Source organism: Oncorhynchus gorbuscha, linkage group LG16, assembly GCF_021184085.1.
Source record: "Oncorhynchus gorbuscha isolate QuinsamMale2020 ecotype Even-year linkage group LG16, OgorEven_v1.0, whole genome shotgun sequence".
In the NCBI taxonomy this organism is placed as follows: Eukaryota; Metazoa; Chordata; class Actinopteri; order Salmoniformes; family Salmonidae; genus Oncorhynchus; species Oncorhynchus gorbuscha.
The window spans coordinates 14,684,739-14,710,297 of record NC_060188.1 but is presented as its reverse complement, the minus strand read 5'-3'; the positions used below and the strand labels follow the sequence as shown (position 1 = coordinate 14,710,297).

The 25,559-nt window shown below is 42.0% G+C and overlaps 1 protein-coding gene across 2 annotated transcripts; it reads left to right on the top strand.

Annotated features, from left to right (window-relative positions):
• Nucleotides 1-1,932: 1,932 nt before the first annotated feature.
• LOC124000150 (monocyte to macrophage differentiation factor-like) lies at nt 1,933-23,805 on the top strand. 2 transcript variants are annotated; one of them, XM_046306327.1, is made up of 7 exons: nt 1,933-2,563; nt 12,013-12,094; nt 12,325-12,485; nt 13,047-13,121; nt 20,655-20,756; nt 21,020-21,089; nt 22,166-23,805. In XM_046306327.1, exons 1-7 carry the CDS (start codon nt 2,460-2,462, stop codon nt 22,367-22,369), a joined length of 798 nt encoding a protein of 265 aa, XP_046162283.1. In that variant the 5' UTR covers nt 1,933-2,459; the 3' UTR covers nt 22,370-23,805. The 2 variants fall into 2 exon arrangements, with proteins under 2 accessions (XP_046162283.1, XP_046162284.1); XM_046306328.1 differs by lacking the exon at nt 1,933-2,563 and adding an exon at nt 10,176-10,582.
• Nucleotides 23,806-25,559: the final 1,754 nt, after the last annotated feature.

Here is a 25,559-nt window from a genome sequence, read left to right as displayed (position 1 = left end):
TTAGTCTTCTTCATAAGCGTTCATGAATATTGTGCTGATTGTCCTTCAGAGGCCAAAATAACCCTCTAGTTTTAAATCAATGTCCAAATGAACAGTTAGATCATGACATGTTGGTGTGGCTATGAAAAATCTTTGTAACCTTTGACATTGGTCACAAGAACATTAAAAACGTATTAAAGGCATGAAAATCCAGTTCTGCTATGAATTAACAGTAAATCCTAACTAAGCCTCTGATGGTATTTGGAAACATGAAACCTCTTTATCAAAGAAATCCTTAGTTTTTCGAATTAAAACACCTCTGTCCTTTGTTCTAAAAACCCATGTCATCTGTTTGGGGCTTGTCCATAGTAGACAATCATCATGTTAAATGACTAGTTGAGCCAGAGGAACATGAACTCTAAAAACAGAGCTGTTAGAAGTTCATCAATTCACATAGGATCTATCTGGTTTTATCTTTGTTCAAGAATACAATCTAAAACTCATGTATGCACTCATAAAAATGCACCAATCAAATCTCATCTCTTTGTATTGAAGTGCCTAATAAACAAATATTGATTACCAGCGACATCAAGTAGAACATTACAGTTTGCCTGTCCCCATACATGACAGACTCGTGTGTGTGTGTGTGTGTGTGTGTGTGTGTGTGTGTGTGTGTGTGTGTGTGTGTGTGTGTGTGTGTGTGTGTGTGTGTGTGTGTGTGTGTGTGTGTGTGTGTGTGTGTGTGTGTGTGTGTGTGTGTGTGTGATGGCAGTCTGGGTCAAAGTTCAGATTATCATCCTATAGATGGTGCTGTTCCTACTGCGCAGCTCATGTTGACGATGATGACTGCCCTCTGCTGCTCATCTAACCCTCTCGCTTGAAAGCAAAAGGATGAAAACCATACCACAGGAACAACATTAGCTTCACTCAGTAAAAATATATGAGTAAATAAATATGGTAAAGAAATGTCCTTGTGGTGCTTTTCTCTTCCTCAGAGCATGTGTATTTGAAAATGAAAAATGGCACTGCCTTAATTGACATGCGTCAGCACAGATTATTGACCTCATAGGAACGCTTTCAATTTCGTTAATCCGCCCTCTGATATCTCTGCAGCGGCAGCCTACAACGACTGTGTCAATCCTCTGCTACACACAGTGAACAGAAGAGTACTGATTACACATATTTACCACAATAAATATGCCTTCATTGATATTTAACATTGAAATATGAAAGTCAAAGACCCCTCTTTCACATCTGAATAGCTTTTTAAGTCGCTATCTCGAGTCTCTATTTAGCCAGATGGCTCCCTCTCTCAATCCCCACTCACAATCAAGATTAAGATTACACTATTACACACACACACACACACGCACGCACGCACGCACGCACGCACGCACGCACGCACGCACGCACGCACGCACGCACGCACACACGCACACACACACACACACACACACACACACACACACACACACACACACACACACACACACACACACACACACACACACACACACAGAACACAGTACTCATAAATGCGTCATACACATGTTCATACTAACGACAGACTGTCCGTCCCCACCCTGCTTTTTCTGTTAATTCTCTAAATCCGTGCCGTTTCCGACATTAATATGCCCTTGATAAACAGATTCTGGTGATATAACACAGGCTTTCAAAAATGGCCTTTTTAAATGGGCAGAATCCTATACGAGATTCAGTTGTTGAAATTACAACCGAGGCTTAAGTTATTAAACAGAGCAGCTTTAATCATTGATCACAGAAATTCAAGGTTGGAGGAATGGCATGGATTAAAGTATTTTTACCACAAAGCCACATATCCACTGTGATCTGAGAGAGAGAGAGAGAGAGAGAGAGAGAGAGAGAGAGAGAGAGAGAGAGAGAGAGAGAGAGAGAGAGAGAGAGAGGAGATTGACGAGGATAGATTGACGAGGATAGAGAGAAAGCCCTGCTGTCACTCGCTAGTTTAGTGATTCCAGCTCCACTGAAGGCGACCGTCTTCCATTCTCCGTCCCATCCACCAGCTGTTTCTTCTGGGCCTGTGGGCCGCACAGTATGAGGCAGCTACCATGGGCTTTAAGGAAAACTTCTCGGAGATTGATCCTGTTACTTTGAACCTCTGCATCCTTATCGCCAGCTATGTTATCTTGCTTCTGGTGTTCCTGATATCTTGTATAATGTATGACTGCCGGGGCAAGGATCCAACCAAGGAGTACGCGCCGGACCCTGTGCCGACCCAATCCCCCATCAGACTGGTGGTGATGCAGCAGACCACCCCTTCTCCGCAACATCAACGCTGGGACCAGACCAATATGGTCACCTCATATGAGCCTCAGCCCAGTCCAGACTTCAGGGAGAAGAAGAGCACCATGGTCTAGATTCTAGAAGGGCTACTGTGGTGCTGAATAACTCAGTCCACCACCCGTTGGAATTATCGCAGCTGAATAAACTTTTGTACATATATGTTTTTTAAAATCTGTTTCTACATTTATTTTTTAGACTGTATTTTTTCCCTGGTGGCCAGGACAATGCTAGGATTGGACCTGCAGAAGACCAGTCTGAGACGGTAAGAGAGAAGCATGTGTGTGCAGTGTTGATGCACATGAAATCCATCTTTTAGAAAGCTCTGGTGGATCACAGAAGCCTACAGCCTGTTCTAAAACAAGAAATGTCACAACTGATAATCAACATGGAATTCAGGAGCTGTACTATTAACAGTGGTTTGTGTTACATGACATGAGAAGGAAATGCAATTTCAAACCTTATCTTTGCACATAGCCCAACTATTTATAACATCACAAAATGCCTCAGTGTTTAAATTTGATACAAAGTATTACCAGTTATAATTTTTCATTTTTAGAGAGACAGGTCTGTCCCCTCTCAGTGAGCGTTCATTGTCATCTTGCTTCACTACTTTGTCAAATGTTACTTGATAGACATTTGTATGATGCTCTGCTAGTGTAATGTTTTCATCGATGACAGACTTGTTGCCCTATCTCAACCAGGACTCAGGAGGAGTGTATTTCAAAGTGTCCCCTGGCATTTTCAGATTAGGAGATTGCCCAACATTTCCTCGTATTGTTTAGAGGAAAACTAAGGAAGCCATTAGCCAATTACATAACTTGACAGTGTTGAGTCTCTATGAAGTAACCGACCACAGTTCAGCCAAGTGCTGTCCAACCATGGTCCTGACCTGTGAGGCCCAGATTATTCTGCTATTTTGAGACTTGCTTCTTTAATCGCTCTCCCACCCGTCATGAGAAACAGGTTATTTATGGAGCCCATTTCAGATATGTACCTGCTAACCCTTTGATGTCAAGACATGTGACTTGATTCAGCCAACACAAGTTGATACATGTAAATAAATACATTAACAAATGCTATGTAACGGTTTATCTACAGTTAACTCAATAATTACAAGCTGTATTGTAGATACAAATAGTCAGAGTAACACATCAATCAATCGATATGGCATACTGTGTACTTTTTCTGAAGTGCTTATTGTTTTGTATAATTTCCCTGTATCAGTAGTAGCTTCCTGTACGAATGTTCCCTTATGAATAATGAAACTACAGACGCTTGATACAGACTACTCCTATCATCAAGCAAAAATAAACATACTTTCTAAATAGTGTTTTACTTTGATAATTGCTGAGTCCTATCAGTGCATGTAAATATTACATGGACTGTTCCAACAAAGAGCTGCAGTATCTAATACTGATAAAGGTGTCCGCAGCACACGCATGGCTATTTCCTGACTGTAGGGTCCAGACTGCCCAGGGCATTTCACTTGTTGGTGATACAGAGAGCACGCCACGCAGTGCCCGGAAAAACCTGTATCTCTCGTGACACAGATACGATGGGAACATTGTATTCCCAAGCCCCACACCAGTCATAATGTAGTGCAGCTCTGCAGTGTACACGTGAAACGAGCAAAGTCCCATAGATATTTATTGATGTGACGCAGTGCTGTTACTGTAGGTCCTGAGTCCTAATGTGTTTCCTTTTTTATTCTGTCAGGCAGTGTTTCCATTTGGCATCTGTGTTATAGGTATATGAGACGCTAGAGAGGGTCTGTCTTTTGTTCTGTTGTCCTATTGCTGAAAGGGGAGAATGCATCCACAATGCAGGCCTCATGAGGACTCGCAGGTATGGATTGTCGTGGCCATACATTTCCCTCCCCAAATTCACTAGGCCATCACAGACTCCATTGAACGACTACAGTATATTGAGAAAAAGAGGTTGTGGCTAACACTTATCCAATTATTCAGTCAATCTGCTTGAATTAGGATCTCTAAAAGAGAGTGCAAGCTGAGGCTATAAACTGACTTAAGCCCTTGCATGTAATATAATTAAACGCCAGTAATCATACATTCACTCGAAAGTGTGACAGAGTACTCACTGCCAAAACTAGCACCTGTACACACCGAAATAGCTTTGCCCAGGCCATCTTACCTGGAGCAAATTAACAAAAACAAATTAAGCTGTTTTAGTCCTTATACTTAGAAATGCTACATGTATGCACCCTGCCCTGAGCTGACACACCTGGCAAAGCAGCTCCAATAGCTTGATTACAGTGCAACAACATCAACACCTACAGTACCAACAGAAGATTACAGTACAGCAACATCAATACCTACACTACCAATAGAATATTACAGTACAGCAACATCAACACCTACACTACCAATAGAATATTACAGTACAGCAACATCAACACCTACAGTACCAACATAATATTACAGTACAGCAACATCAACACCTACAGTACCAACAGAAGATTACAGTACAGCAACATAATATAATAATAATAATATATGCCATTTAGCAGACGCTTTTATCCAAAGCGACTTACAGTCATGTGTGCATACAGCAACATCAACACCTACAGTACCAATAGAATATTACAGTACAACAACATCAACACCTACACTACCAATAGAATATTACAGTACAGCAACATCAACACCTACACTACCAACAGAATATTACAGTACAACAACATCAACACCTACAGTACCAACAGAAGATTACAGTACAGCAACATCAACACCTACAGTACCAACAGAATATTACAGTACAGCAACATCAACACCTACAGTACCAACAGAAGATTACAGTACAGCAACATCAACACCTACAGTACCAATAGAATATTACAGTACAACAACATCAACACCTACACTACCAACAGAATATTACAGTACAACAACATCAACACCTACAGTACCAACAGAAGATTACAGTACAGCAACATCAACACCTACAGTACCAATAGAATATTACAGTACAACAACATCAACACCTACAGTACCAACAGAATATTACAGTACAACAACATCAACACCTACAGTACCAACAGAAGATTACAGTACAGCAACATCAACACCTACACTACCAATATAATATTACAGTACAACAGCATCAACACCTACACTACCAATAGAATATTACAGTACAACAACATCAACACCTACAGTACCAACAGAATATTACAGTACAACAACATCAACACCTACACTACCAATAGAATATTACAGTACAACAACATCAACACCTACAGTACCAACAGAAGATTACAGTACAGCAACATCAACACCTACACAACGAATATAATATTACAGTACAACAGCATCAACACCTACACTACCAATATAATATTACAGTACAACAACATCAACACCTACAGTACCAATAGAATATTACAGTACAACAACATCAACACCTACAGTACCAACAGAATATTACAGTACAACAACATCAACACCTACAGTACCAACAGAAGATTACAGTACAGCAACATCAACACCTACACTACCAATATAATATTACAGTACAGCAACATCAACACCTACACTACCAATATAATATTACAGTACAACAGCATCAACACCTACACTACCAATAGAATATTACAGTACAACAACATCAACACCTACACTACCAATATAATATTACAGTACAACAGCATCAACACCTAGGGAATCACACCATCTCTTTATCAGTTATTGACAGAGAGAGACACTTATATTCTTGAAGTAATTTACTTGGGAAAATGTATTTCTCAAAAGCTGGAATCAAGAGATTCCAACTGATGAGAAACTAGCCATCTGAAAGGATCATGTTCTGCTGAGTATTAAAGATGTAAAAATAATTACCACTAAGATAGAATACCACAGAATCCCATCTAAGTATATACTGTATGTGAATAATTGTACCATTTAGAAAAGGCAAAATGTTGCAGGACAATGGGGCTCCTAAGGTCTAATGTGAACATAAATCCGAATGTTCCAAATATCTGAAAATGCTTGCAGCATTTTTGTCAACAGTGAAGAGCAATGTTACACCAATGTATTAGCTGGGTGCAGGTCGACTGTCATGCCTCTATGCAGACACTACACCAGTAATCCTTTGCTATAGGGGGAAATGTGCTTTACAGGTTAAGAACACGCCATACTCATCTTGTTAGCTACTAGATCAATTCTGATATCTGTTGAGGCTGGGGCACAACACAGGCTCTATCTTACTTTACAGTAGTTTGATTTATTGATTGAAATGGGCATTGACAGCATGGCTATAACATACACTAATATATCTACCATGCCATGAATTGCAAAAAGCAGACATTTTATTTCCATTTCTTTACTGAAACCTCAAAGGGTATATCCATGTATTTAGATGTTTAGCCTTTTCACATTGACAACATTGATTCATCAAGCATCTGAATATCACACCTTTACATTTCTTGTCATCTTTGTCAGACAGAATTAGCCTTGTTGTTATTCTAAGTGTGAGGATGGAAATATTCTGTGGCTTTTCATTGAGGTGTTTCCAGCGTATTGTAATCCACAGTATTGGGATTCCCATGTCTTCCCTTTTTAGAGGTACTGCATTCCAGCATGAAACAGTAAACCAATTACAGAGCTGTTTAACCCTGGCATCACGTGTCTTCACAAAGCCTCTGTTATCCTGTGTGTAGTCCCACCAGTGTCTGTCTTACAGTAGCCACTAAAGATGTCATATTAACAGCATGGCCTGCTGTGTGCATGTACAGTACAGTACATTGCTGTTGGGCAGTATGGAGCATTGTTTAGTACTGTTGATCTACATGGTGTAGAGAGCTTTTACATCCTGGCAGAGGGCTTTGTTCGGCAAGCTTTGAGTGTTTAAAAGCAATCAATGAAAATAAATCACACACAGCCTTTACAGTATGTGTAGTTATATTGTGACACAGAGGGTGATTCTTGTCAGATGCTTAACATAATACCTGACCTGAGGGACCTTTAACCACACTTCCTCTGTAACATGATCTCTTCCACTTGCACTGCCGTTGTGGCTCGTGGAGTAAGTGAAATGGGTCTTCAGGTTGTTGACTGTGAGCAGAGTGGGGTAACGGATGAACTCTGCATGTGCCTCTAACATGTAACAGTGTCAGGAATAGAATGAGTGAAACACTGTTTTATAGCATATTTAGAAACACAGGGACACTCTGCTGAGCTGCTAAACCCTGTGTTTGCATGACAGAATGCCAACCTCCATGTCTCAGTCCTGTATCGCATTAGGGGTGTTATGGCACCATGGGGGAACTGCAGCCTTGCAGCAAGAACAAGGAAATGCTAAACCCTAACATATGGCTGCTCACATCCTCCCGTTGTCTCTGCTAATGTCATTCTTAAAAACCATGCCTGCCTGCCACCCACCATCTCAGCTGTACTTCCACAGCTGGTGAACCATGAGCTCCTCCTGGGCTGGATAAACCACATTTGAACTGTCCGATACATGGTGTACCCTAGGGATAGGATATTGTGCAAAAAGTGGATTTTACATGAACTACAATACACATTAGGCTAGGGCTACTTTTGTAATCCTTTGGCATCACAACATATAAAACCAGAGAGATGAATTCATACTTAGAGGCTTACCTGTCTGTCCAGAGATAACATGTGAAATATTTCTCTACGGGGTTGATTATACATCTTATTCTTATTTACCAATGCAAACATTTCAAATGGATACATTTGGGAATGTTATCTTCTCATGCATAAATGTGCTGGTTATTAATGGTTCTGAAAGGTATTGTACAATGCCACTGCGTTGAAGTTGAGTCAGTATGGGCTTATGTTTCACTCTGGTTGTAATAGCCCAAAGAGGAAAGAAACTGCAGGCATTTGTCAGTTTGAAACTCATTAAGCTTGCATATTGCACTTAAAGTCTTATGTAAACAGCTATGTGTTGTGTTATCTAATGCTGTTCCTGAATGATCCAGTTACATTACTGTCACTGTTATGTAACTCTATGGGTTAGAGAGTGCTCATCAGATACATTGCTGAGTTACAATGCCATCACTGTTATGTAACTTTAGAGTGCTCATCAGATACATTGCTGAGTTACAATGCCATCACTGTTATGTAACTTTAGAGTGCTCATCAGATACATTGCTGAGTTACAATGCCATCACTGTTATGTAACTTTAGAGTGCTCATCAGATACCTTGCTGAGTTACAATGCCATCACTGTTATGTAACTTTAGAGTGCTCATCAGATACCTTGCTGAGTTACAATGCCATCACTGTTATGTAACTTTAGAGTGCTCATCAGATACATTGCTGAGTTACAATGCCATCACTGTTATGTAACTTTAGAGTGCTCATCAGATACCTTGCTGAGTTACAATGCCATCACTGTTATGTAACTTTAGAGTGCTCATCAGATACATTGCTGAGTTACAATGCCATCACTGTTATGTAACTTTAGAGTGCTCATCAGATACCTTGCTGAGTTACAATGCCATCACTGTTATGTAACTTTAGAGTGCTCATCAGATACATTGCTGAGTTACAATGCCATCACTGTTATGTAACTTTAGAGTGCTCATCAGATACATTGCTGAGTTACAATGCCATCACTGTTATGTAACTTTAGAGTGCTCATCAGATACCTTGCTGAGTTACAATGCCATCACTGTTATGTAACTTTAGAGTGCTCATCAGATACCTTGCTGAGTTACAATGCCATCACTGTTATGTAACTTTAGAGTGCTCATCAGATACATTGCTGAGTTACAATGCCATCACTGTTATGTAACTTTAGAGTGCTCATCAGATACCTTGCTGAGTTACAATGCCATCACTGTTATGTAACTTTAGAGTGCTCATCAGATACCTTGCTGAGTTACAATGCCATCACTGTTATGTAACTCATCAGATACCTTGCTGAGTTACAATGCCATCACTGTTATGTAACTCTATGGGTTTGAGAGTGCTCATCAGATGCATTGCTGAGTTACAATGCCATCACTGTTATGTAACTCTATGGGTTAGAGAGTGCTCATCAGATACATTGCTGAGTTACAATGCCATCACTGTTATGTAACTTTAGAGTGCTCATCAGATACCTTGCTGAGTTACAATGCCATCACTGTTATGTAACTTTAGAGTGCTCATCAGATACCTTGCTGATGTGAAATTCAACATAGGCTAGCAGCACATTGTTTTGTGTCCTGTCCACATACAGCACAACACAATTACCCATAGGGACATATTTGCATTTGATAACATTGTGAATTAATCTCTTTGCATGCAAGTATACATCTGTTGAAACAGGCCTATGATGTAATATCAGTTTATTTGCTAAAGTTTATTGACACTGAGATAAAAAGTCAATGCTAAAAGGCTGAATTCCGAAAAATAAATCATTCATTCATGACACAGGACATGATTTTGGACTCTGAAAAGAATACAAAAATAATTTTGATGCATATTCAGGTTTCGTCACTAGTTGCCACACCCACAAAGTCATAAACCCCGGCAATTTATACAATTTCTCTTCTTGAAATTAAAATCTGATTTCAAAACTAACGCTAACACTAACCTTAACCACACTGCTAACCTTATGCCTAAACCGAACCTTAATTTAAGACCAAAAAGCTACTTTTGGTTCTCATGAATTTTTTTCGATAAAGCGTTTTAACTTTAGGGTTGTAGTAACTAGTAACTTGCTAGTTGAAAAACAAAAGTAACTACTACTGTCACATCTGTCTATCATGGTGTGACAGATTTTGAGACCTCCTCCAGCCACCCACACTGTCATAAGATGATTGATTGGTCTGATAGGACGATGCCCCGCACTTTTAGTGCTATTATTGGTTCAAGCATCCGTCATTCAAAATCTCTTTGCGTGAACTAAACACATTTCAATCGTGAAAAAGGGAACAACGCCGGTGTCTACAAGGGGGCACAAGTGTCAGGAGGATATGTCTTTGATAAATGATAGTATTAATGTAGTCGATTGAAGCTTGTTTATATTTGCAGCACAATGGTATTAAGGAAAATTCCAAAATAGTGTCTTGATGTATCGATTTGGACTGGGGGTATCTTATTATGTGTACAGATTACTGGTTATTAGTTGATGACGATAGCTGGGCCTTCACTTTCTCTTGTTTTGGCTAGCTTTCTAATTTCCCATTTGGCTAGCTTGCTGATTTCCTATTTTTGACTGTAGCTCGCTAGCTAAATCTTGCTTCGTGATTTCCTCCCTTCGTTTTGCGTGAAGGCATTGAAATGAAGAGAGTGAACAGCCTTCAAAGGTGGGTTAGCTAATAATGTGGCAGTCATCCAATGTTTGCATTATGATGGATTTAGCTATAGATAGATAGCTGGCATTCATTTGTTCGCGCAAGTGGTCTTGTTAACGTAAGTGAACCTAGCTATTGTCATTTACTGAGCCTTATTCTTAGATGGATTGTTTGTTTGTAGCCATTAATTGAGCAGAAACATGGTTATTGTAGCAAGCAGTACTATATCCTACTAGCTACAATGTGTCCCACCAGGAAATGCGATACAGCATAGGGAAATGGAATCCGGTAAAACAAGTCGCCATAATTGTCCAATCATTGCTTTGTAAATAATGGTTATATGTCCTTGATGAAGGGTAATTCCATGTTATCAGAGTGACGCTGAGACCCACTTTAAAATGTGTGGCAAGATTCAAAGATGATTGCATTAAGGATTAGGTTTCAGTTATGATATGACACCTTGAGTATGAACACATCTGTTTTGGTTATTGAACTACACTAAGTGAAGTGGATCAATACCCGGTAATAGAATGACTGTAACAGATTGACATCATGGGTCTGTACTAACACAGAAATGTATAATTATGAATATCATTCTCTTCATGGTGAAGTGTCCTATACAAAGGTAGAAAAATGTAATATCCTCCTTTGCATGTTTATTCTACACACAGGCTATTATTCAAAATGTTAATCTTTTTATTTATTTAACCCCAATGAGCTCCTTCCTCTATACATGACCAAATGTGGTTGGTCCAGACTGGACCAAATCTCTACCAATCATAGATGTCTATTTTTCACAAGTTTGGACATTACAATAAATGAAAGGTATAGTGCTGCAGAGTAGAGTATATAGTTCAATACAGCACAGTATAGTTCAGTCCAGAAGAGTATATTACATTATATGGTACTCTACTCATGTGCTCTACTGTACTGAACTCTACTTCCATCTCCGTGACCAGAATTCAAAGCTTTTGAATATTCCACATTTTTAGGATTTAAAATGGTTGAAAAATATATCTAGGCCTTAATAAATAAATAAAATACAGACTCTTAGCTTTCATTTGGAACAAAATGTTAAATGCTCCTATAAACTTCAGGTTATTGCTGATTGGTCCTTTTTTACATGGAAATGATCTGAAACTAAACAACTTTTCCTTTTCTTTTTTTCCGGCCAATCACTAAAATGTGGATGTACCAGTACGCCTTTTTGTGTTAGTTATAAGCGATTTTTCTTTGAGATTTACTGTATGTCAGTTTCTGGTCTTCTTGTGTTATTTTCCTGCTTCCTTCAATTGGCATGGTATACTGTTGCATGAACAACCCAGAACAGTGTGAGAACAGCCCTGAATCAGGATAACCTCTAACACCAGTATTGTAACAGCCCCTAGTCCTCCCCGCTACCTGCTCCACTAACACTTGCTGCATGTTGCTGTATGTTTCAGGTTCATGAACAGGCGGGCCTCTGCTAACTGCCGCTACCAGCCCACCTGCTATGAGCATGCTGCAAACTGCTATACTCACGCGGTGAGTTCACGTTCCCTAAGTAGGCCTACTGTACAAAGACAGGTTTTCAAATGTCAGACCTCAATTGCTCTTTTTCCCATGCTTAATTCTATTGACGGAATTCTACCTGGTGTTGATAGGGTTATGGAGAAAACACATTTGATGAAAAACACTATCATTATAAACTAGACTGAGTGTATGTTACAACAGTTGGTAATGTTAATCTGTCTCCCTTTGTCTGTACCCTGCAGCTACTCATCGTACCAGCCGTTGTGGGCATGGCCCTGCTGCACCGGCTCTCAGACGACCGCTGGGAGAAGATCACAGCCTGGGTGTACGGCATGGGCCTGTGTGCCCTCTTCCTGGTCTCCACTGTGTTCCACATCATCACCTGGAAGAAGAGCCACATGAGGTGAGGAGGCAGAGGAATGTTCTATCACACTAGACCAGGGGTCTTCAACCTTTTCTTGCCAAGAGACCCCCTCCCAGGCAAAATGCCGACCCAGGGACCCCACCATACTTAAGCAAATATTATGTTTTACATGTCTTCTCATCAGGTGAATGGAAAGGAGAAGTAATCAACATTTTAAAATGAGTAGATTTGTTTGATTATTTTGACCTCCCCACATTATAATTGAAAGAGGAAGTGTAAACTCATAGCCTATTAGTTAGAAAGGTAACTCCAAACTCATTTTCGCTAAGAGCAGTTGCTTAGCGCTGGTTAAACAAAGGTTAGCCATGTGTTGGTAAAAATGAAAGTCCAAGCCAAGAGCTTACCAGCAGCACTTGTTGCAGTGGTAGCCTATTCGCGGGTGCTTATTCAAAGCCAGTGAGTTTAATTTGCAGTAACAGGTCTGACTACCTGAGTTATATTATACAGCACCCAGCACATAATTTTAATTGCATACTAGGTATGAGTAGACACAATCAAAGGCCAAAGAGAGAAATACTGAATGCTTGGTCTTGATTCTAGGTCTGTGGAGCACTGCTTTCATATGTGTGATAGAGTGGTCATCTATTTCTTCATCGCTGCCTCCTACACACCATGGTAAGTTCTATTTCTAATACCAATTTCCATATGTCACTTATGGGATGCACCTAAGGGGCGGATCGCAAGCTCGAAGTATCCAATCACACAGCATCTGTTGGAGACAGAGTGACGAATGAGGTGAGCCCCTCTCCTTCATTAAGGTAGCCACTCGCCCGCCAACTGGTCATTCTCGCCTTTACCTTGCGGAAGTGACCGCGTTCACTAAAAGCTCTCCTCAGCACAACTAGATTCCTGTCTTTCTAGTGAACTGTTCTCAGGCGAACCAAGAGATTAATGCTGCCGAACTTAGAACCTCAGCTCTTGTCGATTAGTGTTGAGTACTGACCGAAAGGAACATTTTTGCTTTTTTTGTTGTTTTCAGGTAGTGCCACATGGCAAGCTACCGAGACTCTGTTAGCCCTTGCTTCGGCTAACTAGGCTAGCACACACCGTAAGGCTTTAACTAACCACTAGCAAATGTCTAGCTCCTGCCGCAATGCTTAAGCTAACCTGGCTAGCTAGCTACAAAGCAAGCTAACCGCACCAGCCTTACTACCACCAACACTGTACTATTGTTAGCTCTCTTCTCTTGTCTGGTTCAAATCTACTTTTACATGTTTGTATTAACTTCCTAAGGTTGATGTCTGCACCCCCGCGGATATCGAATTAGCATAATAAAAACATCCCCATAAAAATCGGTCAGTTTAAGCTAGAAATATGTTTTTTTGTTGCATTGGATGCATCTCAATCCACCGCATCCACCTATGTAACACTTACGCATCAGCGTTGGAAGGTGACAGAGCTAGAGCAGTGTTTGTCAGACCATGACACATCCCGAACATCGGTCTTCTCACAAAATCGTCTGCAGCGTCCGAACGGTTTGGGTTACAAACTATTATTGACTGTTGACTACGACCTCCACAAGCATCTTGAGACTCGTCTGAAGTCTGTTCAGCCAATCTGCCAACTTCTGTCTGTAGCGGCCGTACAGTTTGGGCTACACACTATTCTAACATACATGTTGGTTGTTTTGGTCTAGGATGCAGTCGAAAAAATGTATGGAAGTAAATTATATATACAAAAGTATGTACACACCCCTTCAAATTAGTGGATTCGGCCATGTCAGCCACACCCCTTGCTGACAGGTGTATAAAATTGACTACAAAGCCATGCATTCTCCATAGAGATATATCGGCAATAGAATGGCCTTACTGAATAGCGACTGTAAGTGCTGTTATTGTGAAGTGGAAACGTCTAGGAAAAACAACTGCTCAGTCGTAAAGTGGCAGGCGTAGTGCGTAAAAATCATCTGTCCTCTGTTGCAACACTCACTACCGAAGTCCAAACTGCTACTGGAAGCAATGTCAGCACAATAACTGTTTGTTGGGAGCTTCATGAAATGGGTTTCCATGGCCGAGCAGCTGCATACAAGCCTAAGATCACCATGCTCAATGCCAAGCATCAGCTGGAATGGTGTAAGGCTTGCTGCCATTGGACTCTGGAGCAGTGGAAACACGTTCTTTGGAGTAATGAATCACGCTTCACCATCTAGTAGTACGACGAAATAATCTGGGTTTGGTGGAAGCCAGGAGAACGCTACCTGCCCGAAAGCATAGTAACAACTTTAAAGTTTGGTGAAGGAAGAATAATGGTCTGGGGCTGTTTTTCATGGTTCGGGCTAGGCCCCTTAGTTCCAGTGAAGGGAAATCTTAACGCTACAGCATACAATGCCATTCTAGAAGATTCTGTGCTCCCAACTTTGTGGCAACAGTTTTGGCCCTTTCCTGTTTCAGCATGACAATGCCCCTGTGCACAAAGCAACTTCCATACAGAAATGGTTTGTCGAGATCGGTGTGGAAGAACTTGAGCCCTGACCTCAGCCCCATTGAACATCTTTGGATGAATTGGAACGTCGGCTGCGAGCCAGGCCTAATCGCCCAACATCAGTACCCAACCTAACTAATGCTCTTGTGGCTGAATGGAAGCAAGTCCTCGCTGCAATGTTCCAACATCTAGTGGAAATTATTCCCAGAAGAGTGGAGGCTGTTATAGCAATAAAAGGTGGACAAACTCCATATTACTGCCCATGATTTTTGGAATGTGATGTTTTACAAGCAGATGACCAAAAGTATGTGGACATGTAGTGTATATACAGTGCATTTGGAAAGTGTTCAGACTCTTTTTCTACATTTTGTTACATTACAACCTTATTCTAAAATGGATTAAATAAATATAAATCCTCATCAAGCGAAACACAATACCCCATAATGGGCTCCCGAGTGGCGCAGCAGTCTAAGACACTGCATCTCAGTGCTAGAGGCGAGACTACAGATACAGCCTGTATTTGAACCAGGGTATCACAACCGGCCGTGATTGGGTGTCCCATAAGGCGGCACACAATTGGCCCAGCGTCGTCCGGGTTCTTAACTGACTTGCCTAGTTAAATAAAAATAATGACAAAGCAAAAACAGTTTTTTCGAAATGCTTGCAAATGTATTACAAATAAAAAACCTATACCTTATTTACATAAGTATTCAGACCCTTTGCAATGAGACTCGAAATTGAGCTTAGGTGCATCCTGTATCCGTTGATCATCCTTGATGTTTCAACAACTTGATTGGAGTCCACTGAGACTCTTCCTAGAGCTGACCTCTCAGCTAAACTGAGCAATTGGGGGAGAAAGGCCATGGTCAGGGAGGTGACCAAGAACCCAATGGTCAGCTCCAGAGTTCCTATGTGGGGATGTGACAAACTTCCAAAAGGATAACCATCTCTGCAGCACCACCAATCAGACCTTTATGGTTGAGTGGCCAGATGGAAGCAACTCCTCAGTAAAAGGCACATGACAGCTCGCTTGGAGTTTGCCAAAAGGCCCGTAAAGTACTCAGACCATGAGAAACAAGATTCTCTCGTCTGATGAAACCAAAATTGAACTCTTTGGTCTGAATGCCAAGTGTCATGTCTTGAGAACCTGGCACCATCCCTACGATGAAGCATGGTGGTGGCAGCATCATACTGTGGGGATGTTTTTCAGAGGCAGGGACTGGGAGACGAGTTAAGATCGAGGGACCGATGATTGGAACAAAGTGCAGAGAGATCCTTGATGAAAAGTTCTCTGGAGCAGGTTAGGACCTCAGACAAAGGGCAAAAGTTCACCTTCCAGCAGGACAATGATCGTAAGCACAGAGCCAAGACCACGCAGGAGTGGCTTCAGGACACGTCTCTAAATGTCCTTGAGTGGCCCAGCCAGAGCCCAAACTTGAACCCGATCGGACATCTCTGGAGAGACCTGAAAATAGTTCTGCAGTGAAGCTCCCCATCCAACCTGACAGAGCTTGAGAGGTTCTGAAGATAAGAATGGGAGAAACTCCCCAAATGGGTGTCAGGGCGGCAGGGTAGCCTAGTGGTTAGAGCGTTGGACTAGTAACCGAAAGGTTGCAAGTTCATATCCCCGAGCTGAAGAGGTACAAGTCTGTCGCTCTACCCCTGAACAGGGGTCATTAAGAATTTGTTCTTAACTGACTTGCCTAGTTAAATAAAGGTAAAATAAAATAAAAAATATGGGTGTGCCAAGCTTGTATTGCCATACTCAAGGCTGTAATTGCTGCCAAAGTTGCTTCAATAAAGTACTGAGTAAATGGTCTGAATACTTACGTATATTATATTTCAGTTTTTGTATTTTTAATATATTTGCTAACATTTCTGAAAAACTGTTTTTGCTTTGTCATGGGGTATTGTGTGTAGTTGCAGGGGGGGACTATTTTAATCAATTTTAGAATAAGGCTGTAACGTAACAATGTGGAAAAAGTGAAGGGGTCTGAATACTTTCTGAATGCACTGTATATGGAGACTGTTTAGTGCCAAAATAAGGGGTTAAATACATGTACATGTATCTGTTGTACCATGTAGTCAATGCGTTTGTATGGGCCAGTAACGTCCAAAATAATTTAATTAAATACATTTTTTATATATTTTTTTGATACCTCAAGGGGTCTTAAAATTCCAAATCAAATAGCAAAATGATCCTTGGTATGACTTTTAAAAAATAATTCCATATAGCTTAGTAGTAGCTCAAGTCCCGATGTCTCTGTATCAATTAGCCAGCTCTGGAAAAATACTCCTATCCCGCATGGCCCCCCGCTAAGAAACTGCTTCCCATGGTGACAGCCTGCCTCAGAGAGGCTAGGAGCTCATGGAATAAGCAGCATCCCGGCTAGGGGTTCTCTAGCAAGGCCATGTATGATCTGGGTTTCGCAACCCTCCCAAGGTGTAGCAGTCACTGGCTGACCCCCTTCAACTTCTGCCTACCCTGCAAACCAGGGACAGGGCAGCAAGCCTTAGGGGCCCTGAACTGCAGCGACACAGCACACTGCCAATACCCAGGCTAAGCTCTTGAATAAAGGCAAACCTGAAGCCAAACAATCCTTTTTGGCGGCCTCAGCAAGGTTCCTCCCTCCTAACCCCCCTAAGGGGGGCATGAAGTGCCAGTCAAACTAGGTCACAGCCCTAAGTGGCAGAGGAGGATAGTGTGCAAAGCCTCTCTCGGGTTTAACGTAAGCTGTCCCTCCCCCTCGCGTGGTCAGGCACATCTGTAAAAAATATATTTATTATTATTATTATATTTATACACTATTCCCTTTTGCAAAAGCACACTTTCGTGACATTGCTCACATGGAAGATGGAGGATGTGTACTCTTACCATGAGTGCCATCCCCCTTGGACTCTCCGCTTGGCACCTTATCAGGTTTTAGCCAGGGATGAAAAAGTTAACATGTCCGTTCTCGCTCTGGTCTCTTCTGACATACGGAGCTGGATGACAGATTGCCTTTTGCTATTATACCATGGCTTCCTTATTTTTCCTTGCCTTACGGCATTGTTGCCTCTGTCTTTTGCACTAGCGACACAGTAAAAACAGGCTCATGTGGGCACCTCCTCGGTGCTACCACCAGGAGGCGCCATCATGAACTGAGCAAGGCAGGGGAGAAACCTTGCACCTTTCTCTGTTTTCATAGTGACAAACAGGAAATCAGGTTTCCAGGGTTCACTTTAGGCACCACAGTCTTTTTTTGGGCAATTTTATTGCAACTTAGCTCTATTGATAGAAAACTATTTTTGTTGAGCTATAGGACCGTCAGTACAGTATTCCATATTTGAAAAATAAGAGGGGGGAAATGGTTACCTTTGCTGGACCCCAGAGCACCAAGTCCAATGCGCTCTGTTTTTAATTTTCCTTGTCCCGCTCTTAACTGCGCTTAGTTTTCGCAGTCTAAGATTAGGTCAGATCCACCTTTGCTTTCTAAACGAGTGGCTGAGGAGATCTTCGCTCATTCTAACCCTCCCTTCCGGGGTAGGGCCAAAACATGCAGGCAACTGCCAAAATAAAGGAAGCACCAACATAAAGTGTCTTAATAAGGTGTTGGGCCACCATGAGCCAGAACAGAGTCAATGCACCTTGACATAGTTTCTGCAAGTGTCTGGAACTCTATTGAAGGGATATGACACAATTCTTCCACGAGAGGCTTTGGTGGTGGAAACCACTGTCTCAGGCAACACTCCAGAATCTCCCATATTGAGTGGAGATCTGGTGACTCGCTCACACACACGCTTTAAACCCCCTATGCTTCTTTGAGACCAATGGGCAACTGGGCATTTTCATACATGAGCATGATGGGATGTTAATTGCTTAACTAACTCAGGAAGCACCTGCTTTCAATATGCTTTGTGTTCCTCATTTTCTCAAGTGTTTCCTTTATTTTGGCAGTTACATGTAGCTGATCTATTGCTTAGGATTAGGATCTGGTCAACCAGCATGTTTCCTTCTTTCTTTTGGTTACACGGGTTGCCCCCGCTAGTCATTCCATTGGCCGGTCTCTCGCGCAAAGAACCCTGCTCGGTAACACGAAAAAGCCATACCTATTGCCACCTGCAGTCCAAGAGGATCAAGCATGTTTTGCAAGAAACATTCATGCTCATATGCCTTCGACCCATTACGAGGTATCCTGGGTTAACTGGGACACTCTCCTCTTCCCCCCCGTGGAATTATTACGCCCCGGGGTGAACATGCTGGCACTTCAAACCAGTCCCTGAGAACCCCCATCTATCCAGACTGACTCGAGAAGACACTGTTAGAAGCGTCAACCCTATAACGGTCTTTTGGAGACCCTGCCCCTAAATTATGATGAAGCACCACTAGGGGTGGAAGCCACGGCACACCTTCTCAAGGGTAATGCCCTATGCTTTTTCTCTCTCTCCTAGGCCTGACACCCCCACTCTAAGCAGAGCGAGGTAACAGGCTTATCCCTGATGTTCGACCCCCGCAATGACCAGGTGCATCCTCGTTAGCGGAGACCACTCTCCAGCTCTATAACCAGTCCTTGTAGCCACTTTTATGCCGGGATCCACGGACACTAACATACGGAAAGATTTGTACCCTCACCTAGTAGCTGTTACCCTCTGCGCATAGCCCGTGGGAGGATAAATCTGAATGCGACAAGCCGGCCACTCAAGATCTTTCACAATCCAGAGTGCCAGTGCCCCACATACATGCACATTGTTTGGCGAAACAGACAATGCATTTTTTGGTGAAGTGGTGTAACCTACACAGATCATTCCTTAAATGCTCCGTATGCTTCATTGCAAGACTTTTTTGGACAGAGGGAAGATCTCCAAACGTCCAGTTTACTGCTATCTCGCCTGTCACCAAGGCCTCGACAGATGTTATACTTCTCTTTCTAACCCGCCTTACCGTCTGCCCTATGCCTGCAAAACGAATAAGCGGGCTGTACTCACTGGCAGCCAACCCCTGCAGAGGGAGGCCCCCTACATCGTTAACCGCTATATTGAGAGAGTGTTGGCTATTGTATTGGAAAATATAATAGCAAGGTTACAGCCTGGAAGGGCTCATTCCACTAGAGATACGACTACCTCTTGGGCACTGGTCTAAGGCATCTCCTTAGGGGATATTTGCACTATAGAGTGTTGGGCCACCCCTCATATGTTTGTGGTCTTCACCGACTGGATGTCACTGCACCTTCGTGGGGAATACTCCCTCAGTGTCGTAGCCTCTGAGGGGTGAGGCTGTTGGAGCTACCCTGGCTTCAGAGAGCATGTCTGTGTTATGGGAGTTTACCATATCCCATAAGTGACACATTGAAACAAGTATAAGAAATACAACTTTGGGTTACTTGTGTAACCCCGGTTCTATGAGAATATGAGTGAGATGTCACCACTTTTCGCAAGAGCGCAAGAACTAGAGGCATGATTGAAAATGACCAGTTGGCTGGCGAGTGGCTCCCTTTATGGAGGAGAGGGGCTCACCTCATTCGCCAATCGACCAGTTGGTCTTCAACAGACGCTGTGTGATTGGATAATTCGAGCCTGTGACCCGACCCGTAGGCATATCCCATAAGTGACACATGTCACTGGTATTCGCATAGAACCGGGGTTACACAAGTAATTCAAAATGATCTCATGTATGTGATGAGGATCCTGTGGGTGGTATGTTTCCCTAGGCTAAAGTGTGGAATGAACATCATCTTTCTCTCCTGCCAGGTTGAATCTTCGTGAGCTTGGCCCACTTGCAGTTCACATGCGTTGGTTTGTATGGCTAATGGCTGCGGCAGGAACGATATACGTCTTCAACTACCACGAAAAGTCAGTATAATAACCTTTCTGCATTTTAATGATGCCTTTTTTGCAATGTAAATATATATATTTTTCAACTAAATCTTCAGTGGAGTAATTGGATATGTACAGACTACGGTCTCAATGAATCCTATAACAATGAAGCTGATGAACAGGGCCATTGTTATATCTGCTAACCATCATCACTTGTTTTTGTTCTCAATTTTGTAGTTTTTCTGGTGATTAAAGTAGGTCTTTTTTTAATATGGAATATTCTGTGTTTTTTGTTCTAGGTATAAAGTTGTTGAGCTCGCCTTCTATTTGACTATGGGTTTTTTCCCTGCGTTGGTTGTGACATCAATGGTAACGTACTCAGTTGTACATATTGACTTTCTGCTGTAATCTCCTTACTCAGTCACCACCCACTCACAGCGGTAGTGGCAGTGCTGCTTACATCTACTGCTTACTGTTTGCTTTGACACTCTGTTTCCAGCTCTCTGGCAGACACATTAAACATGACCGGTTCTCCATAACTTAATTCAAATGGCCCTAGAAAATCTGGAATCTGTCAATACCACCAAACCGGTGTCTCCATATTGTGAAAACAGAGCATTTCTATGATCTGTGGTTAAAAAATGAAGGTCCTAAAAGAAATGCTTCTCTGTGACATCACAGGGTAGGATTAAAATGAAAAAACTAATTTTCAAAACCTGCAATGAGTTTCTTGCCCAAGGGAGGGTATTTTCTTGCTCCCCACGTCTCCGTCAATCTCATAGTGTTTGAAAATCACTGTTTTTAAAATGGTTAAACTTTTGATGATGTCATCGGGTAGAACTGTTCACTTCCTTTTTTTTCTATAAAATTTAGAAATGGGCCGTTAGTGAAAATGAGGTTGGAAAGTGGTGGAGTTGTTCTAAAGTTCTCTATCGCTTTGCACCTTTGTAATGCCTACCGTCATCGGGTGTTCTTGCAAAAACATCATGTTAATGTGTGTATTAGGGACTTACTATACATTATCAGTAGCATCCATCACCAAGGCGTAGTGATCACAGCCTCCATCACCACCCTTCACTTGTGTACCACTATATCCCTCAAACTCAACTCTGGACCTTGAAGCCAGTCCCACTGCATTTTTTCATTATTCCCCTCTAATCAGGGTCTGATTTAGACCTGGGACACCAGCTGTGTGCAATTAATTATTAGGTAGGACAGAAAACCAGCAGACTCCGGACCTCGTAGGGTTAAGAGTTGAATAGCCCTGCGCTATATGATCAGCAGAATATCTGTTGTTCAGCTTCCTATGCCCCCCTGTGGACTTCTTGTGGTAGGTCACTCAGACTCTAAAGGTTTTTAGGGTTTGTATTACTGTACTATATGCTGAACCTTGGAGAATAATATTTTAGTCCTTTACATGAGATTTTCCCAAAACTTTTCCACAGAACAACACAGATGGATTGTACGAGTTGGCCTGTGGGGGACTCATCTATTGCCTGGGCGTGATCTTCTTCAAGTCGGACGGGGTCATCCCGTTTGCCCATGCCATCTGGCACGTGTTTGTGGCGCTGGCTGCAGCCGTGCACTACTACGCTATCTGGAAGTACCTCTACAGGAGTCCCCCTGCTAATACTATTCGGGACGCCTGACCCCCACCGCATCAAGTAGGCTAACTGAAAACACATTGCCCTCCAGTGCCTCTCGACATAGGCACCAGCAAATAAAGACTCCCACAACTGCCCACCGAGGATGCAACCACAGCCGGAAAGTTTACGAAAACGACCATGCATTGTTTACTGTTTTCAGGTAGGGAACAGTTTTTCTGTTTATCTTTGACTGTACAAACATTGAACAAAGGTTATTTGTAATTCTGTTTTTGTACAACTGTTATTCAGTTGGAACCCCCAAAACAACTAAAATGATCAACTTTTGACTTCCATTTGGGAATTGTTCTCATCTTCTACACATAATGATACGTTGGACTGAGTTGATATCAGTGCTTTGTATCACTTCACATTCCATACTTAGTATCTTCTGTCATTTGTAGGGATTTTGTCAGTCATCTTATTGATTGGAAAGCAGTTGGGAAGAACATTCAATAGAGTTGAGGTAAATGTGCACGGTACACATTGGACACAAAATGTCTGAATCAGTATTTATCAGTATCTAAGTGCAGTCTTATTTTTCAGAAGCACTTTTGTATGATAAGAAACACAAAGAACCATTGGATATGATGTTTAATAAGTACTCTGATTTGTGTAATTGTATTCTTTCCCACAAATATGGAGCCTTCAGAAGGTGAGTATTTGAGTTGGTATAGCTTTTAAAAAGGGTCTCTGTGATTGGACTGAACTTCCAGAAAGATACAATATCTACAGTACATCTGAGATGTCCTGTACTTCTGCACATATCACTGCTGCCACTTTAATGGTATAGTAGATAGTTCCATTATATCACACACTTCCTGATTTAAAAACTCTCCTTACATCCTAAATTACCCTTCTGTTCTTTGTATTAATTTGAACCTGTTATGTGTTTTTGGATCTTCAATGGTACTCCGTTCCCTACCTTTTCTTTTGAGGAGTATTTGCCATTTCAGTTGAGAAACTATGAAGAGCAGTACCATTATACTATGAAGTTGAATTGATTGAGAAACGTGTCATGTACAACCAACCCTATAATGATTTGTAATGGTTTGTAGATCTATCAAGTTTTAGCTTTCTCACTTGTTTCTCACAAATGTTCCTTGTGTAAAACACTGTACAGCCCTTGGTGAGCATGCCTTTTGTTTTCCCCTCCCTGACATTTTGTGAGCTATGCTAGGTGGAGAAATCAGATGATTTTGTTCTGGATTGTAGCCATTCTGAAATGTCTTGCTCCCTTTACCACAATGTTTTGTAATATTTGTATATTCTGTTTTGGCACATGATCCTGTACTGGCCTTTTTTAGGGAAAACATCCGCTTCTTGTTAACTCCCTACTTTATCCATTGGGTGTATTGGTGCTGTACATATAGAAAACAATGTTCACTCTGTAAGAAATAGGTTACTAATGTGTTGATGAAAAATAAATGCCCTCAACATTGTTCCTTTCTTCTCGGTTTCTCCATGTCTTGTAAATGTGTACTAGATCTATAGGTTGAAACTATAGCTGACCTCTGGGGGCTTGTCACAGCACTGTGACCCCTGGGGGCTTGTCACAGCACTGTGACCCCTGGGGTCTTGTCACAGCACTGTTACCTCTGGAGACTTGTCACAGCACTGTGACCCTGGGGTCTTGTCACAGCACTGTGACCTCTGGGGGCTCCATACAGACAGAAAACACATTTCTCCATTGTTCTGTGTAGGAAACCAAACCTTCATTAAAGGAGTTGCATTTCCCCTTAGCTCATTTTCTCCATGGACAGAATGGGAGCCAGACAGAGTCCCAGCAAGAGACCTTCCAATCACTGACCTTGATGCTTGAGACAACTGCTGGGCCTGGGAGCTTTTTGATCAATCAGACTGGCTGGTGGATGAGGAAAACACACAAGCCACTGAAATGTTGATACCAGCGGTTTCATTCATTTAGTACCATGTCCTGAACATACTACAACTGACCATAACCCAGCCACCTGTAAATGTTTTTTACTCCTTAGAAATACTGGTTATGTGACATTACTTTCCTAAATGTATGCTAAACATTAGGAATAACTTCCTAATATTGAGTTGCACCCTTTTGACCTCAGAATAGCCTCAATTTGCTGGGGCATGGCCTAGACAAGGTGTTCGAATGCTTTCCACAGGGATGTTGGCCCATGTTGACACCAAAGCTTTCCACAGGGATGTTGGCCCATGTTGACACCAAAGCTTTCCACAGGGATGTTGACCCATGTTGACACCAAAGCTTCCCACAGGGATGTTGGCCCATGTTGACACCAAAGCTTTCCACAGGGATGTTGGCCCATGTTGACACCAAAGCTTTCCACAGGGATGTTGGCCCATGTTGACACCAAAGCTTTCCACAGGGATGTTGGCCCATGTTGACACCAAAGCTTTCCACAGGGATGTTGGCCCATGTTGACACCAAAGCTTTCCACAGGGATGTTGGCCCATGTTGACACCAAAGCTTCCCACAGGGATGTTGGCCCATGTTGACACCAAAGCTTTCCACAGGGATGTTGGCCCATGTTGACACCAAAGCTTCCCACAGGGATGTTGGCCCATGTTGACACCAAAGCTTCCCAGTTGTCCAGTTGGTTGGATGTCCTTTGGGTGGTGGACCATTCTTGAAACACACAGCAAACTGTTGAGCATGAAAAATCCAAAACCGTTGCGCCCGGCACCGACTACCATACCCCCTTCAAAGGACCTTAAATCTTTTGTCTTGCCCATTCACCCTCTGAACAGCACAGATACACAATCCATGTCTCAGTTGTCTCGAAGCTTAAAAATCATTCTGTAACCTGTATCTTTATCCCCTTTATCTACACTGATTGAAGTGGATTTTAAAAAGTGACAAGGGATCATAGCTTTCACCTGGTCAGTCTGTCATGGAAAGATCAGGTGTTCATGTTTTTTTTATAAACCGGGTGGTTCAATCCCTGAATGCTGATTGTCTGAATGCCATGGTATACCATGGGTATGGCTAAAAATGACTATTTACTTGTCTAATTAGATTGGTAACCAGTTTATAATAGCAATAAGGCACCTCTGGGGTTTGCGGTATATGGCCAATATACCATGTCTGTTCTTAGGCACGACACAACACCTCGGACCTTATTGTTTAAGTACTATATAGACTTAGTGTATACAGTAAACAGTTTGAAAATGTTTGACACTAGCAGAAATAACAAGTGTG